General features: G+C 37.0%; 1 protein-coding gene across 1 annotated transcript; it reads left to right on the top strand.

The window, feature by feature from the left end:
• Positions 1–15,869: 15,869 nt before the first annotated feature.
• Positions 15,870–18,486, top strand: LOC112181943 (probable WRKY transcription factor 46). The gene is made up of 3 exons (XM_024320347.2): positions 15,870–16,566; positions 16,689–16,817; positions 17,609–18,486. Exons 1-3 carry the CDS (start codon positions 16,247–16,249, stop codon positions 18,210–18,212), a joined length of 1,053 nt encoding a protein of 350 aa, XP_024176115.1. The 5' UTR covers positions 15,870–16,246; the 3' UTR covers positions 18,213–18,486.
• Positions 18,487–18,757: the final 271 nt, after the last annotated feature.

Genomic DNA, 18,757 nt, shown 5'->3' with positions numbered 1-18,757 from the left:
GTAGACAATCTAGAAGGCAGCTATCCAAATTCAAGCTGCAAGGAGTCCTTTTTGTGGTTAGCCTCTACAATTGAAAATTTATCTACAGTTTCTGCACTGAATCACTTTTGGTATCATTGTCCTATATTGTTGACTGGGCAAAGCTTAATTGTTTGGTTTAACAATAACCCTAGAGCTAGTTTTATCCTTTGGTTGACTGTCCATGGTAAGCATGCTACTCCACAGAGTCACTGCTTATTCTCTTCTTATCAGTCCTATTTTCCCTCTTTTGTGTGCATGTGTGTGTATTTTTTTTTTCCGAGAATATCAATCATCTCTTCTGTGCCTGCTCTTTCTCGTTGCATATTTGGAAGAAAATTCTTTGTTCTTGTGGGATGCCATGGTTGAATCCTCCTTGGCCTTTATTTGTTGAATAAGCTTCTTCTCGATGGGGCGGTAAATCTTTTTCATCTATTATCAAGAAGCTTGGCCTATTGGTCACCATTTATTACATACAGATGGAATGAGAGAAATAATCACATTTTTAAGAGTGAAATATGTACTCCCTATGTAGTTCTCAAGAATATTATTGCAATGCTTGGAGGAAACCTCATATTCGTCAAGTTTAAGCCTACTAATACGTACTAATAGAATCATTGTTTAAAAGTGAAATTTAGCTACTACTTAGTGTTATTGCTTCCTTTGGATTGCCATCCCCTTTTTGGTTTAATTTAAGCCTAGACATTTCTGTGTAATGTGCATGCTTCCATTATTCATTTATGATAAATAAATGACTCTTCGCTGTTTTAATTTAGGACTACTAAAGGTATCTCCCATAGACCCAAATGTCAAAATGGAACTGGGCATGGAAAAATACCATCTCCAACCCTATTGAAAGTAACCTCAAAATGAGACTGGGCTCCAAACCAATCTCAAAATAAAACCAGTCTTTGCTCACAATCAATATTTGAGCGCAGCTTCAGTTGCTAGGCTAGAAATTTTTTTAAAATTTTTTATTTATTTTTTGGATTAATTTCAGTTTACCCCCCTGAGGTTTGAGGATGTCATCATTTCAACCCCTCTACTTTCAATTTTGAATTTTTACCCCTTAAGCTTTGAAATTTTCCTCATCCATGCCCAATCTGTGCTGTTCCGTCCAAATTGGACGTTAAATCCGATAATAGGGCCCACTTCAAAGGCTAAAATAGTCATTTTATGACTTAAAAAAAGAAAAAGAGATTCATCTCTCCCTAAAACCATTTCTCCTCTTATTTCAAAAAAAAAAAAAAAAAAAAAAAACCCATTTCTCCTCTCTCTCTCCCTCGCTTATGCTCCCTAGCCTCGACCAGCGACTGCGACCCAGTGGTTCTCCACCGTCCGGCCACCTTCGACCAGGGCACCGATGCCAAACATTTCATTCCGTCCTCCCCGACGTCCTATGGTACAGGTTTGGCCGATTGTTGATCGTGGAAAAAGAATCAAAGTCCGAAAGCTTAAGGTTTTCCAGCGAAGCTTCTGCAGTTTCCGGCGATCGTCGGGGTTGCATGAGGTACTGAAATTGATCTTCTCGTCGTGCTCTACTTTCCTATGTAATTAGTTTTTGGGATTGATCAATTTTTGTTGATTTTCGTTTCTGGGTTATTCTGGCCATTTTGAGACATTTTCCGGCAACTCTGGTGGATCAGTGGCTACGATTTATGTGTGGTTTGCTTTCACGCCGTATTATTATGCTCGAAGCATGGCGGAGTCATCATCGTCGGCCACCATGCTTGGGTGTCAAGAGGACAATGAAGGTTCTTGGTCTATTGGTGTTTTCTTCGATGACTCTCCCTTTAATCTCAAGCCCATTGAAGCTGTAAGGATCATTTCCCCCTTTTTTGTATTGTAGCTCTGTCTCCTTTGTTCTTGTGATTATGGCCTTTTTTTTTTTTTTTTTGGGGTCAGTTTTGTTTAGGGGTTTGGTGTTTTGACTGATAGTGGGTTTGGGTTGGGTTGTTGATTCTGGTTTTTTTGTTTAATTTTTGACTTATTCGATGTTGGGTTGCTATGCTGAAAGTGTGGTATTGAAATTGTCGATTTCTTGTATCAAAGTATTATCTTTCCTTGATTTGGGGGAAAATGTTTTCTTTAAGCACACTTTGTTTTTCTTGGATGGGTATGTTCTTCTATTTGTTTTATGATTGATTTTTGGGGTTAATTTTCATTTTATATGTGAGGTGTTTTTGGGTTCTGTAATTTCTCGTTTTGAGGTGGGTGTCTGTTAAATATTGATTTTGGGTGATAATAGTTTTGTAAATTAGTTCAAATTTTGGTGCAGATGAATGTATGGAGAGACAAGAGTGCCGCCTGGCCTGTGGCAAACCCTGTTGTGACTTGTGCTTCAGTTTCTGAATCTGGTTTCCCAAGTAATTTTGTTGCTGATCCTTTCCTTTATGTCCAGGTAATTGCTCTGGTTTGTGCTGAAATTTATTGGTTGTTGCAATTCTGATAAAACAACTAGTTCTGTGTCGATTTAAGTTCCGCACTGATTTTCAGAACGTAAAAGAAGATTTTACTGTAGCAAGTAATGTGATCTTTTAGTGAAGACGATGGAGCAGTGACGAGTAATTCTGTTAGATGGAAAAGGGAGCTCTTGGCTGAGGTGAGTATCGTTTTGATGCCCTTTCACTTGTGGGAAGCTCAAAATGTGGTTTTTAAATGAACACAAGACAATCATGCACAAAACCAGATATATGTTCTCATTCCAATTCAGTATTTTGTACTTTTGCTTTTTTGGGTGCGACAGCTGGAGTCTCTCTTACTGATTTTCTTGACTGGTAAAACTGGAGTATTTTTTTTTTCTCTCATTTTGTGGAAAATTTACAAAATTGGGAATTGGAATTAAGAGAGGTGGCAATTTCCCCTACCACTGCAGTGAAATTGCAAAATCACGGGAAATTTCTGACTCTTCTTGGCTGAATTCACTGGCAAGTACCCTCTGTAAACTTCAGAGCCGACTCCGGCCATCAAATTCAACCCCTCGAAGGAGGTGACGCCATCGGAAGTAGGCGAAGTCATCGTCGTCGTCAACGACATCGTTTTGGGGAGAGGAGGACAAGTTGCCTTCGGCATCGTCTTGGTCGGGGGCCATGGTGGTGGTGAGGCAATGTGAGAGAAAGAGAGAGAGAGAGAGAGAGAGAGAGAGAGAGAGAGAGAGAGAGAGAGAGAGAGAGAGAGAGAGAGAGAGAGAGAGAGAGAGAGAGAGAGAGAGAGAGAGAGAGATGGTTTTATTGAAATTAATTCTTTCTTCTTCTTTTTTGTGCTTTTTTTGCCCGAAATGACCATTTTAGCCTCTAAATGGGCCTTATTATCGGATTTAACGTCCAATTTGGACAGAACAGCACAGATTGGGCACGGCTGAGGAAAATTTCAAAGCTCAGGGGGTAAAAATTCAAAATTGAAAGTAGAGGGGGTGAAATGATGACACCCCCAAACCTCAGGGGGGTGAACTGAAATTAATCCTTATTTTTTTTTACATATTTTGACGGTCTTTATATTCTATATTCTATTTAAAACTACTAAGTCTAGTTTCAGTAGTTTGCCTAGAGGTTTTTTTTCTTCTTCTTTTTGTTTTTTTGTTCAAATACACAACTTATTAATCAACGGAATCAAGAAATATAAATGAAACCAGTTTGGTGGTGGTTATGGAGGCGAGGTCACAGTGCTAGAGTACGCGGCGTGACCTAGCGGGTGATCATGGATGTAGACAGTGTTTGGGCGGTTGTTGCTGGGTCGGCCGGAGCTAGGATTTATGCCAACAGCGACGTCAGTATGGCAACCAGCTTGGCAATTAGGGTCTGCCTTCAATGGGCTTGGGCCTCTAATTGGGCCTAAAGTCATGAAGCTAATTTCTAGGCCGGAGTTTAATTGGGCCTAGAAATAGTTGCCTAATTGGCTTTTTCATAATAATGTATATGTTAGGTGAGGTATCTCTATGGGTCTTGTGGAAGTATTTAGCTTTAACGTACCACAATTGCGTGTTCGGCGTGTGAAGTTAGGTAGTTTAGATTGCCTGCAAGGCGAGGTATTTTATTTGACATAGACTACTCTGAGCTTAAACTGTCTGTAACAGAGTAGTCTTCTATACTCTTTTGATCTATGAACCAGGAGCATACTTTTGTATGACCTCCTATCTTCTCAAAAAAAAAAAATAATAATATATCAATTAATGACTATATAATATATAAATCAATTATTCATAATATATACATTCATATTGTAGTTTGAATAATTATCTAAAATAATTAATATAAATATAGGACTAGTTATTGGATGAATAGTTGGATCTAGATGGAAATATCAATAAATAGTTTTGAGATGAACATTTGTCTCAATGAATAACAACTAGGTCTAATATTAGAACTACGGAGTAGAGATACCTAAGGTTCTACTTGCTCTTTCCAGTGTAATAATAGGCGAAATTTTTTAAGATGATACGTATTAACATTTGGCTAATTAAAATGCACCTTCCATTTGCGCTTTAACTTTGTTAAGAATGGTCAGGACTCGGAATTTTCCACTTAATTTTTTCTCAAATATGTGCTTGAATTCAGTCTATAATCTAATTTTTCGGTCTCCATATTCATGCACGCACCCTTAGGTCATCTCCAACGCAACTACCTAAAGGGCTAAAAGCCTATTTTTTAGTCCTTTTGGTCTCCAACCCAAACAACTTAGGGCCAAAGTGTTAAAATTGAGAGCCAAAAGGCTAAAGAGAGGGGCAAATTTAGCCTTCAAAGTAGCCCTTTAGCCCTTAAGGCCAAATGGATCAGAAATGGGAGGCCCACCTATGGTAGTGCTGCGTGACATGTGCATGCTAGTTGCTGACGTCATGTAGCCGTTGAGTTTTTTTTTAATTTTTTATTTTACACTAGAAATACATATCACCTCAACCTTCTTTTTCACATCTTCCTTCTACTTCCTCATATATCTCTCTATTCTTAATCTTTCATTTTCTCCCTATTCTTAATCTCTCATTTCGAAATCAGCTTTATTCCATTTTGAAATTAGTTTTATTCCATTTCAAAATCAGCTAAAGATATTTTTGATTATCTTAAAAAAAAAATACAACCGAAAAAATATTTGTTATCATGAAAATGATTTCAATTACTATAAGTAAATTGCTGATAAAAAATAAGAAGGACTAAATACTAGTTACTTCCATGTGGTTTAGGTCCAAAATCAATTCAGTATCTGAACTTCTAATTTCATCAAAAACACCCATGTACTTTCAATTTTGATGTAATATGTCCAATTCGTTAATATTCTGTTATGTGTTCAACTTATAGTTGGATTATTTGATGAAAAACTTTTTATTTGATAGATTTCTAATACTGAGACCCACTCCTAAATTGACTATGCATGTCACCTCAATACCACATCATAAAACATAGGCCATGTATGAGCCACATCAACAAGATAAATGACTCAATTATCGGAAGACTAACATATTGTACCTATAAGATCAAAATTGAAACTGCATGGATGTTTTTTATGAAATTAGAATTCCAATAACTGAATTGATTTTGGACATAAACCACAAGGTAGTAACCAGTATTTAGTCCAAATAAGAACACACACACACACATATATATATATAACATATCTAAAATATTAAAATATATTTTAGGGCTATAATTTAACTTTAACGGGTTGAAGACGGTTGATGTCACATTGATAAATAGTACATAATTCAAGGCTAAAATTTAGCCCAAGGGCTATTTTTAGCCTTTGAGTTGGAGATGGCCTTAGAGCAAGTCCACCGGAGGTCATAGTCATAGTCATAGTCAAGAAAAATCTGATGTGGTGACCTTGAGAGCAATTTTCATACTTGCACCGGTGGTTTTTTGCCCGGGCAAAACCGACTCCTTCTTGACTACAGCCAAGAAATTAGTCATTCCCATGACTAATTTCATGACCAGGCAACAAACAGGCCAGCGGTTTGGAGAAGGAAGTCTGCAAGGGAACGTGGGCGACGTCAGCTCTTCAGGGGAGAAGGAGACGCGCCAGCTTGGGAAGTGAGGGACAACCCGTTGACGCGTGGCGCCGCAATTGTTGAAAATCCTCAAACCACCAAACTACACAACTCGATCAAACTATGCATAACACCATGATTCAACCAAATCTCCAGGACAGAAATAATTCAAGAGCTCTTCAGTCCACAATTTTCGAATTCATCACAAGAGCAACCTTTGAATTCAAGATTTGGAATTATACCTTCGGAAATCGACTGCAACCAAGCTCAACACACTGCCGAGACTGGGAAAGGGATGAACTGATGATTCCTCGTGCCACAACCCAGAAAGCTCCTTCATTCCTCGTCTACAGTTGCAGTCGAGGCCGAGACCAAGCCAAGGAAAGCGGGAAAGGTCGCCGGCGTTGAAGAACACGGCAGCCGAGACCAAACCCAGAAACGAAATCAGCAAAACTCCATCAATTTCAAAGACTAATTGATCTAACGTGTAGAGAAGGCGAGAGGATGAATTTCTGTACCGAATGCGGCCCAGACGGTGGCCGAAAATCGCTGGAATTTGCCGGAACAGTCAGACCTTCTCTCTGTCGTGTCTCCCTCCTCGTCCGGTGCATGAGCGATCGAAGACTGCAGTCGTGACGGCGACGACGAGAGGAAGAGATCGGTGGTCGTGCGTCGTCGATCGGTGGCCGGACGGCGTCGCTCCGGTCGGTTTCTCACTCGGGTCGCGGTTGTGTCCGGGTCAGGGAGCTCTGATGCTCTCTCGAGCTTTCTAGGAGCAATTGATCACGATCCTTGATCTGATCAAACGGTATTTATAACCCCAAGCTCAAACTATTTTAATGGCTAGGATGAAGCGGTGGATTTATGGACGGTTAGGATTGCACCGCGGAAATTTCTTTTTATTTAAATGAATTTCCATAATTTCCAAACTTCGGAAATTCATTATAAACACTTCGAGTGTCCGAAAAATTCTCCGAAAATTCCCACAAACTCGTCGTGTCGTGTACTTTATTATCCAACACTTAAATTGAAGATTTCACTTTATGAAAATTTCTGAAAATATCGTAGCGACAACGGTGGATACTTAATGAACAGTGAATTTAAACAGTAAAATTCACTGGTGAACAGTTAAAGTGTGAACAGTAGATTTAAACAGTAAAAAGTGAACAGTGTTGACCGGGCAAGAAAAAAAAACGGGTGCAAACCTATGTCCAATGGCAGTAAATAGTAACTTGACTGGTCGAATTCTTGACTTCTCGACTTTGCCTTTTCTTGACTACGGGTGCACTTGCTCTTATAGTTAATCTCATCTGCTTCATTGTCATAAAAAATAATAATAAAAAAAAATAAAAAATAATCTCATCTACTTCATGTGGCTGCCAGCAGGGTGTTTGGATTAAGGAAACCCTAAAGGAGATCTCTCTCTCTCTCACTCTCAAGACGCGTCTAGATTTCAGGATTCAAATCTCGACTCCTTGATTACTCTGACCGAGTCCCTGAAACCGAGTGGGGATAAGAAGAACTGCCATTTCCACAGGGGCCAAATCAATCCGTGTCTGTTTCTCATCATTACTCTCACCCTTTTCATCTATTAATCTCAATCCCAACAAGAAAAAAACAGCCCCCCTTCCCCTATAAATCAAAAGAATTTTTTTTTTTATTACAGCACGAGCTCGTTAAAAAAGAAGAACAACCCCACACGGCTTGCATCTAGAACATTAGGCATAGGAGGGGTCCAGAGGGAGCTTGGGAACCAAGCAATATATTCATATATGATTTTGATTTACTCCAGCTCACTTTCTACACAATCACTCGGCAGGTTCTTGGAAATTTTTGCCGCAAGATGAATCGGCAGGGTTCTCTTTGATATCGACAGGAACGGAAAGTTTTGAAAAAAAAATGGCCAAAAGTCCAGAAATGTTTGGTCGGCATGCTGATTTGAAAATTTACCATAAATAGGTACATAGGCACGGGTACTGGGGTGGGACGAAAATTGGGTGTTTTGTTGGCTTTAAATGGTACATTGATTTGAAATAACAGGCTCATTAGTCAATTTACACCATTGTAATAATAGTAACTTTGATATACACATAGCTTTGACTTGGAATGCACATTGACAATAAATTTAACTTTTAACTATTTAGTTATCATTTTTTCAGTATTGTATCGAAAAAATACTAAATGGGGTAACATGCACAACATATAATTGGGGCCATTGATATTCATACACGAAGCACAATCTTAGATTGATGTACATTATGGATAGGACATCTAGTGTCGATATCGTACTACATAGTAGATCGATCACCTCTTAGTTTAAGGGTTTCAACTTTGAGAGAATGTATAAGCAGAGACTTCATTTACATAATTCATTAGTAAAATCCGGCTAAATAAGTGACAATGTCGCAGATTTAGTAGTAAAAGATAGATAAAATTTAAAGAATAATACATTGAATCATTGCAACAGTGTCATTAGTTTGGTATTTTTTTTTTTAAAGGAAATTAGTATGGTATCTTTTTTTTTTTTGAGAATTAGTCTGGTATCTTAAGCTGTTTTATTCTAAACTAGGAATATAAAAACAATCAATCATCTCATTATTTGGGTAACTCGGGGCTCTACATGAAATAAATTAAATTCTCTTTAAATCTTAAACCAATTTTCACACAAATGCATTTCCAAATTTCCAATTGATCACGCATCATTTTAATATATTTTGTTCGAACTTCCATTTCGTAAATAATTTTAAAAAATATCTTGTATTTCATTTTTAGTATTTGTTAGCGTCATCCTCACGTTCAATAGTTAATAGTGGGTGTAAGAACATGTGAAGAGTATATCTCTGTCTCTACTCATTTTTTTTTTTAGTAATGCCACGGGGGCGAAATAATATATTCATCACAAATCAGAATAGGTCGTTACATACCCTTCCGCTGTCATTTAAGGACATAGACAGACAAGAAGCTAGTACCCACAAGTGTTCCACTTCTCTACTCTAGTTCTAAGCTCACTTGACTTTCTTTGTTTCTCTTGCAAGGATTATGGTCCACTTTTAGGCCCTGTTTAGGATTGCTTCACTTCAAAAAAAAAAAAAGTTTTTGTTCAAAATTTTAGATTTTATTGTGTTTGGTAAATAAATAAAAAACAGCTTTAATTGAAAGTTATAGGTCACTAGCAGCAGATTTTAGAAGCAGCCCAGAGGTTGCTTTTAGAAGCTGTTGTGGATCAAAACACGTTCTGCAGTTGTTTTATGTACTAACAGCACTTTTAAAAATATTATTTACCAAACACGAAACTATTTTAGGCCCAGTTTATGATTGCTTCACTTTTAAAATTTTTTTTTTTTTTAAAAACAGCTTTTGTTCAAATTTTAGATTTTATTGTGTTTGGTAAATAAATAAAAAACAGCTTTAATTGAAAGTTATAGGTCACTGGCAGCAGATTTTAGAAGCAGCCTAGAGGTTGCTTTTAGAATCTGTTGTGGATCAAAACACGCAGTTGTTTTAGGTACTGACAGCACTTTTAAAAATATTATTTACCAAACACGAAACTGTTTTAATTCACAGCTGATTATTCTCACAACACAGCAGCATCAGTTTTTTTTTTTTAAGTCACAGCAATCCCAAACTAGCCCTTAGAGACAGAGAAGGTTAAAAAAAAAAAAAAAAAAACAGGTCACTCTACATATTTTCAACCTGCATTATGTAATTTTTTGAAGTTTGAACATCTCATTCTCAACCCTAGCACCTTATAAGCCGGGGAATTTTGTCTAAAATTGTCTTCATACTTGTATCAAGTATTAGTTCTCACTTTAAGGGGTGTAAATGAGTCAAGCCGAATTCAATACTAAGGTGATCAACTCGACTCAAATTTGAACTCTTGTTTTAAAGTTTGGTTCTACTTCATTGATTTTTTTTTATTTTTTTTATTTTTTTTAAGGCTGAGTTTTACACAGCTCAGCTTGATTATAAAATGAGCTCAAACTTGAGCTAAGCTCGGTTTGTTTTAATTTATGAACACGAGCTGAATGAACCAAACTTGACCTGTATCCAATTGGTTTATATCTTTGCTTACTACCCTAATAAAGCAGGTGAATTGATTTCACAATAAATCTTCTGCGAACTAAATGACTTAACACCTAAATTTTTTAAATTTCAAGTGACTTAACACTTATGGTTTTTATATTTTGTTTAATTCATCGATATTAGTTTTTTTTATTTTTAAAGAGGATCAAAGAGTTTCACTCCTGCCCCCATGGTGACTCGAACCCATGACTTCATACATAGGTAGTGGGTGCTCTAACCACTGAGCTAACATCACTTCGTCAATTCATTGATATTAGTTAGTTCCTAACAAAATAAATAGTTGTATATCAGTTTTGTGCAATGATGAGCATGAATGTGATAAAGTAATATGATCTCCACAACTAAAAATAATTGACAATGGATGGAGTTGACTGAATTCTTATAAACTCATAGATAATGTCCCTATTTTCCCATATAGAATCTATATTCCCAATACTTCCCTACGTATGGAGAAATTTTAAGCCATACACATGAGATAAACCATGATAAAATGGTACACATTGTGTGGCTGCGATGTATTCATACGTGAGATAAGCCATTTTGATATCATGATAAAATAGTATGGGCGTTTCAAACAAAAATCAATTGACAATAAATTGAGTTGACCCAAATCATCATAAATTCATAAACAAAGTCTCCATTTTCTGTTATGGGATATATATATTCTCAACAAAATGCCATGAAATTGGTCTATAACTCTATGGAACTTTTAAAATTAATGTGGTCTTACTTCATACATTGTACCTTTTTTTGTTGGTGCCGAAGATGTTCTTTTGGCTGAAGTCTTGGCCTTACGAGCAGGCCTTCATGCAGCGTTACTCCATGGTTTTCACTTATTGAAGTAGAGGGTGATTCCAAACTTTTGATTGATAGCCTCAATGGACATATCCAAATTCCTCAGCGTATTAGTCAGCTGATAAGGGATATCAAGGCTCTAGCTCAACTCACTAAAGGTTCCCGGTTCTGCCATGTTAAACAAGAGGCGAATTTTCTAGTCGATGCCATTACTAAACTTGGACACTCCTGAACAGCTCAGAGCTGGACACGAGCACTTCCGCTTTCAGTCTCTACAACTTTTCTTCTGGATAACTTAGGTCTTGGTTGTGTTCGTGGTTTTAAGTTGTAATTTGTTTTTTCATTTCGAAAAAAAAAAAAAAAAACTAAAGATCTATTTAGATTTTTTTCTACTATGGATCATATATACGCGTCCATATGCAAGTAACATGAATAGTCTTTAAATTTTAAAAGGAAAAGCCGAAAAGGGTTGTTGTGCTAAAGCAGGCATTCACAATCCACCAAACTTTCAAAAGCTATCCTACCATATTTATTTACAACCACATAGACATAGCCGTATGTGGCCATATCTAATTGTAGCCGTGTAAAGAGGTCTAGATTAGGCCAAAAGCTTCTTATACCCCATGAAAGGGGCATAGGCTTTTGATAAGCATGTCATAATTGGAAAAAGAGGAGTAGAAAATTTGTCTAAAAAGAAACTTGTCCGCAAATGAATAAGTCACAAAAGGTGTTTAATATGCCCATGTATTGACACATATTGTTAGTTTATTTTATTTAGATGATTATTGGCTTAATGAGACTCCTGTGATTATCCAGGATGTCCTCTATGAGGATTCTTGTACTAGTACTTTGGGTGAAAGTTATATGTCCCCCTCGATGTACTATTATCATTCTTCTATTAATAATATTCATGCGTAGGGCTGAGCCTCCTAGTTAGGTTGGGTTCCAAACCCCTTTAAAAAAAATGTGTTTAATATGATAATATCAAAACACCTAGGTCATGAGATCTAATGAACAAAAAATGTCAAATACCAAAACCATAATAAAGAAAAAAGGTCGGAACAAAACCAACCTAATGAAATTTTCAAATCAGGGCAAAAGAGAACTTAAGCAAATTACCGTAGACTAGTATGATACTACGACATTAAGTAGTTCCTCTAGCGAATAGTGTATTGTAAGGTATATAAAAAATGTGAGGCTCACCGCTCACCTAGGTGGCCTGATGTGGCTGCTTCAAGTTGTAACCTCAAGGGCTGCCTTTGGACACATACAACTCAAAAAAAAAAAATTATTAGTTTGAGTTATATAATGCCAGTATTTTATTTGACTATTTGAGACTATATATATATATATATAGGGCTTCCACTAAGGGATCCATTTTTTTGGTCTGTTATAGGGATAGGCATTAAACCAACTTTTCGATCATATTTTTACATCTTAACCGTTCAGTTTTTAGGTCCTAATATATAGATCACTTCTGTAAATTTTCAGTCAAATTGGTGATAGTTAAGGCATCCAAAACTGCAATTTACACGAACAGACCAAATCTGTTAAACCGGAACTGTTCGTGTTTATAATGGTAAATTGCAGTTTTGGATGCCTTAACAATCATCAAATTGGCTAAAAATTTGCATAAGTGGTCTATACATTAGGACCTAAAAACTGAACTGTTGAGATGTGAAAATATAATCGAAAAGTTGGTCTAATCCCCTATCCCTAGAAAATACCAAAAAAAGGGATCCCTCACTAGAAGGGCCCTGTATATATATATATGTGTGTGTGTGTGTGTGTGTGTGGGGGGGGGGGGGGGGGGGAATGCAAACAGTACCTGACTTTTCTCCCATTAATAACTTTCATACCTCAACTTAAAAAAAAATCACTTTAGTACCTGAAGTTTGGACCCGACCCAACATTAGTACCTGAAACACTGTTGGCCATTACGACGTTTGCCAGGTGGCAAACTTTGAGGGGTATATAGGTCCTTTCAACTATTCCCGCCAATACAATCATAGTGAATCGATTTCTTGGCGCCAATTGACCAAAGTATATATATCACTTTGGTACCTAATATATATTTGAAGCCCGACACAATACAAGTACCTTGCCTATTGATAACCACAATTTAATATTGGAGAGAGAAATCAGAGAACAAAATCATCATCATATTGACCAAATTTCAATTTCTTCGACTTTCTCAATCCTCAATTGAATCGATTTTGAGTACGTGTTTGAGTTGCAATGGATCAACTGCAGATGCATCTAGCAGTTTTACTTCTTCCGAAGCTTCTTTTCAGCCCCTGCCATCTGCTCCACTACTACCAATACCAGATGAATACGATGACGAAGAAGAGCGATGGATTGATGAGGTCGGCGATGTGTCGACGTCGGGATGGTGGGCAGACGTCATCTTCACAACTCTTTCATCAACCCTATCTGCACTTTCACTACTTTTACTCTTTCCACTATTGCATCTCTCCAAAACCCTACCATCAACCCCATCTGGGTTTTTCAAAGCTGACCTCAAATTAGCTTCTCTATCACAACGACCTAAAACCCTAGACCGAATCCTATTCGAATTCTTCTCAATTTCCACCGATTTCACTTCTAATTCTCCACAAGTTCCATTCTTTTTCACCCCAATTTTACCATCATCTTTCAAATCCTTGAAAACCCTAACCCCCAATTGACTCACTTTGACTTCCAAATCCCTAACCCCTTTTCCCTGCTTATCACTAATCGCTCCTCTCCCCCTACTCAAACTCCTCCATGCACTCCCAGACCGTTCCCTCTCGCCCAAAGCAGAACCCGGACTCAGACCCCTCTCGCGCGGTATTGTAGATGAGATCGCGGGCGTCAATTTGAGACTAATACGAGGTGGATCAAAACTTGCTCTCTCTGATTTCAATTTGAATGGAAGAATTGAGTTCTTTAGGTCTTGTGCTAATGATCAAGGACGACGTCTGTCGTTGTGATAAAGGTCCGTCAAAGGTACGGCGACAGGAGGCGGAAATGTCGAACTGGATTTAGGCTGCGCGGAAGGAGCCGGGGATGGAGAGGTGGTGGAGCTTGTTGGAGAGTCTGGGGGATTTGTTGGGTAATCTGAGGAGACGATCTTTGCTTTCCAATCCAAATCAACCATAATTAGCACAGAGAGAGAGAGAAGAAGAACAAGAAGAGAGTGCGTGGAAAAAAAAAAAAAAAAGAATAATAACATTACAGTTGAAATTACTTATATGTCCTTTAAGTTATGTCAGTTGACTAATGCTGTAATAGAGTTAACGGTTTCAGGTACTAATGTTAGGCTAGGGTCCGAACTTCAGGTACCAAAGTGATATTTTTTTAAGTTGATGTATGAAAGTTACTAATGGGAGAAATGTCAAGTACTGTTTGCATTTTTTTTCTTCCATAAAGATATATATATATATATATATATATATAATTCTCGTTTTCAAGTGTGCCACATCAATATTATTAAATAATTTAATATGATGTGTATTATACGATTTTGAGCAGTCATATGCTTAGATAGTAACTAAGATAAGGACATAGTATCCATACAATGGGAGAAAAGGTCAGTAGGCCAAGTGTTGTCCATTTAAAGAAACAAATATTTTGAATAGCGGAAATCTTTACGGTGGTCCAGATTATCAATGCTCTTTTTCCTTAAATGAAATCTAGAAACAAACATTCTGAATAACGGAAACCTTTACGGTGGTTTAGATTATCAATGTCCTTCTTCCTTAAATGAAATCTAACTGTTAATCAGTCACACCCTCTAACTATTGATTGAATCTACTGATTAACATTAGAGGATTCTTTGTGCTAAAAAAATATCGTAAAATTTTTCCAATTAAATAGTAAATGAGGAGAATAAGATGAGGTGTGAAGTCGATTTGATAATGAACACTTGCAAAGAATTCTTTATCACCAACAACTGAAAAGGTGAGGTGGAATGGGATGATACACCTCCTCCTGAAGAAGACAAACCCCAAATTCAAGAGCAGATAAACATATATATTACACAAGTACATAATTTAGAGAGATTAATATATAGATTAGGACATGTTATAGTTAACTAGTATTTTATTTAACCGAGTTGGATGAAGAGTTGAATATCCTATATATGAAAAAAGAGAGTTAAATATAACGAAGTTTAAGAATAATGAATTGTTAATCCTAATCTTAATCAAGTGGGCGTGGTTTAGTTTTGTGGGCGAGTTCGTGATTCACGTGGCCTTATCCATCAACATCGACGTAAGCAAAGCTTTTCACATTACGCCACCACCGTACGTCAGTTGGGTGTGAATGGATGAAAGTTTTCTTCTGCCTCCATTTGGGCGATGAGGGAGATAGTTTTCACTTTTGACGATTTCAACCGTTGGGTGATATATTCTTTCTGTTTTTTTTATCATTAAATTTGTTGTCGTTATAGTTGATATAGTGTGAAAATGTGATAACTCGTAAAGTATATGAATTCAATATTGTGACATGAAATATTCAGTCTCTTTTCAAAATCAAGAATACTGAATGTATTCTCCTTTTGTATGCTCTTATCATTCAGTAAAATGGTGTTCGAATCACTCCTTAAAAAGTATAATCATGCAAAAAATGTAATAATGTATGGTGAAAAATACTAAATGTGTGTTTTATTTAAATAATAACATTAAAATCGATTAATTTTTCACAAAGATAACCATCTAGAAACATACCTGAAATAAAAATAGAAAAGGTGTATAGCCTTTATATTCCTCATTTTTTTATTCCATGAGACAAAAGTAATAGAATAGGCCATGCTCCCTCAACCTCAAGGATCAGACGAAGAATGTTCAAGCCTTTTTCCGCGTTGTTGCTCACTAGCCACTTAACTAGTTTGGTCTTTGAGAGAGAGTTGTGATTCCATGGGATTTTCCTGTTGGGTTTGAATTGGTCAGCAATTGGACTTTTCTCTCCCTTTTCTTTGATTTCAATTCTTTAAAGTCTACACTACCCAACAAGTTCATAAATCACCAGAAACTAGTCCATTTTAGAAATTAGTAAGAAGTATTTGGTTTTCTTCAGTCAAATCTGTCTCTTTTCCTTCTTCTTTCTCACCCTCCCTTTATATCTCCCCCCTCTCCATTCCTTACACTTTCACTAAGAAATTGAGGCCCCTCATCCTTTTCTCTACATACATTCTCCATCTTCATTATAACAACCTCTCTCCCTCTCTTAGCCCCTAAGCAAAACCAACCCATCAATCCTCAAGTAGAGTTTTGGTGTTTTTTATCACAACCCACCTTCACATTCACCCATTTCACTTGTTTCAAATACGCTTTGGCTCAATACTTGCAAATTTCCAAATTCTACTTCAAGCATTTCTCTGTTGCATATTTCTAAATGGAGAAGAGGAAGAGTATGATGGGTAATTGGGAGCAAAAGATTCTAAAAAGTGAGTTAACCCAGGGGAAGGAGCTGGCACAGAAGCTCATGAATCATCTCCACCACTCTTCATCATCTCAAGAAGGAGAATTCTTGATTTCAAAGCTACTATCTTCATATGAAAAGGCACTCTCTGTGCTCACAAGGGATGTTGGTTCTGAAGGAGAAATCAAGCAAATCCAAGTGTTGGACTCACCTTGTTCCTTTGGGAATAGTAGTAGCCCATTGAGTGAGATCTCTGACCAAGATTGCAAGAACAAGAATGTCTTCAAGAAAAGGTACTTGGTACTTAATTCTTTGAGTTGTTTTGTTAAAGGGGTACTCCTTACTTATCCAAATTAGTAATGTTTGAAATTGATCGATCTGGTTCTGATTGTTTTGGATTTTTTGGATTTTGCAGGAAACCAATGCCCAAGAGGACTGAAGAAGTGAAGGTTTGCTCTGGAACAGGACAAGATGGCTCTCTTGATGATGGCTATAGTTGGAGAAAATATGGCCAAAAGGATATCCTTGGTGCTAAGTACCCAAGGTGAGAATTTTAATCCTTCAAAAGCCATATTTTCATGATATTATAATTGAATAGACAAACCACAAAACATGAAATTGGGTTAGGTGGTTTGAATCTTTGAAGATCCACCACCCAAGTCCATGTAGGAAAATATCTTTCGCTTCTGTTTTAATCATTGGTCTCTTATCAAGCACATCTACTTCTAGAATACCCAAATATCTTTTATTTATTTGTTTATTTCTGTTTCTTTCACATTTCTTTCACAATTGGCATGATGAAGTCAAATGAGTACTTGAACTTATCCAAATTTTTCCAAAAGGTGACCATCCATATAACCCTTGCTTCCATGGATTCATGAATGCACTGACTCAGTTGCACTACTATGCATTAGGCACTGACTTGTGAAAGTCTGTGAATTTGCTTTACTTTCACTAGTATAGGGGTCACTGTTTCCCTCGGCTAATAGGCTTTACATTCAATTCTTACTGACATTTTGTACCTTTTAGCATTAAACTAGGTCATAATATTATGGGTCCTCCTCATGATGAATAAGACAAAATTAGTACAAGCACCACAAAATAGTGGCTTTTGTTGAAGGGTGCCCTTTGTTGGGATTAGGATCAACTTGGATTATATTGACGTTGAAATACACCTCCATTGATTCCTTATGGTGTCTTTAAAGAACAAGTCCAAAGAGAAGCATGTATCTCACATCTCACTGTCAATGAACTTGGTCTGAATTGTACAAATTTTGTGTACACAATCAATTCTTTCATGTCCTGTATCTAACTTGTTTTGATATTGTATTGCAGAGGCTACTATCGATGCACACATAGAAACACACAAGGTTGCCTAGCCACAAAGCAAGTTCAAAAATCAGATGCAGACCCAACAATCTTTATGGTAACTTATACAGGACTACATACTTGTCACCTAGTCGCTCAGTTAAACGGAAAGCAGAATGTTTCTCTTAAACAAGAAGCAGGAACACCGAGACAGACACCAGAAAAATCGTTCAGTTTTGGGCTTAGAGTTAAAACTGAGAATTTGGACACTAGGGAGGAGGGAAAGAAGATATTTCCATCATTTTCCTTCCCTCCCACGCCAATAGAGTCTGAAAACAATGTGGTGGAAGACCATGTTTTCGCTGCAATTGCGAACGATTTCCTGGGTGGTAGCTACGCTCAAACATTCGGGTCTCCGGCAACATTCGAATCAGACTACTTTGCGGCAGTGTCACCATGCCACTTTGGACTAGTACGCAATGATGTGCAAACTTCAGATTCTGATCTCACTCATGAGATACTATCGGCCTCAACTTCTGTGGCCAACTCACCAATTGGGGATTTCGGTTTCTCACTAGAGGATTTGGATTTTTACCCATTTGAAAACAACCCAGAATCTACTTTTCCCTAGCATCAATGCCTCTCACCCCTAAAAGAGAGCGAGAGCGAGATAGAAAAAAAAATTAGGAAGGAAATGTTTAACAAAGTGAGCTTTCCACTGCCTAGCTAGGTAGTTAAAATCTTAGAAGTAATGTGTAAGATGTAATATTTCCAAGTGTGTCTTTACCTTTTCTTTACTTCCAAGTTCATAAATTTAGAAATTCTTTGGTACAAGAGGATATGTAGCGTTGCTTGTTACAAATAAAGTTGTCTTCTTGCTCTATGTAACGAGTTCATGTCCTTTCTGAAATTCTTTGTCACGCCCCAATTTTTAAGCAAAATTAAAAATCAAATATAATTCCATAATTATACATGCGTGATGGTTTAGCCATCAATATAGAATACCTGAAATTCTTTTTCCTTTTAAACTAAGTACATACTGATGTCTTGAACCCACAATACAGACTCGCTCCGCAGAGTCAAATATTACATAAGTTTACGAATTAAATTGCCAAAACAAAATAATAAGTAAATGCTTCTCAGAGTTTACTACAAAGCGGAAGTCTTAACAATGGT

This window comes from Rosa chinensis, chromosome 1, assembly GCF_002994745.2.
Source record: "Rosa chinensis cultivar Old Blush chromosome 1, RchiOBHm-V2, whole genome shotgun sequence".
Lineage (NCBI taxonomy): Eukaryota > Viridiplantae > Streptophyta > Magnoliopsida > Rosales > Rosaceae > Rosa > Rosa chinensis.
Note: the sequence above shows the minus strand (reverse complement) of the source record. Positions and strands in the feature narration are given on the sequence as shown.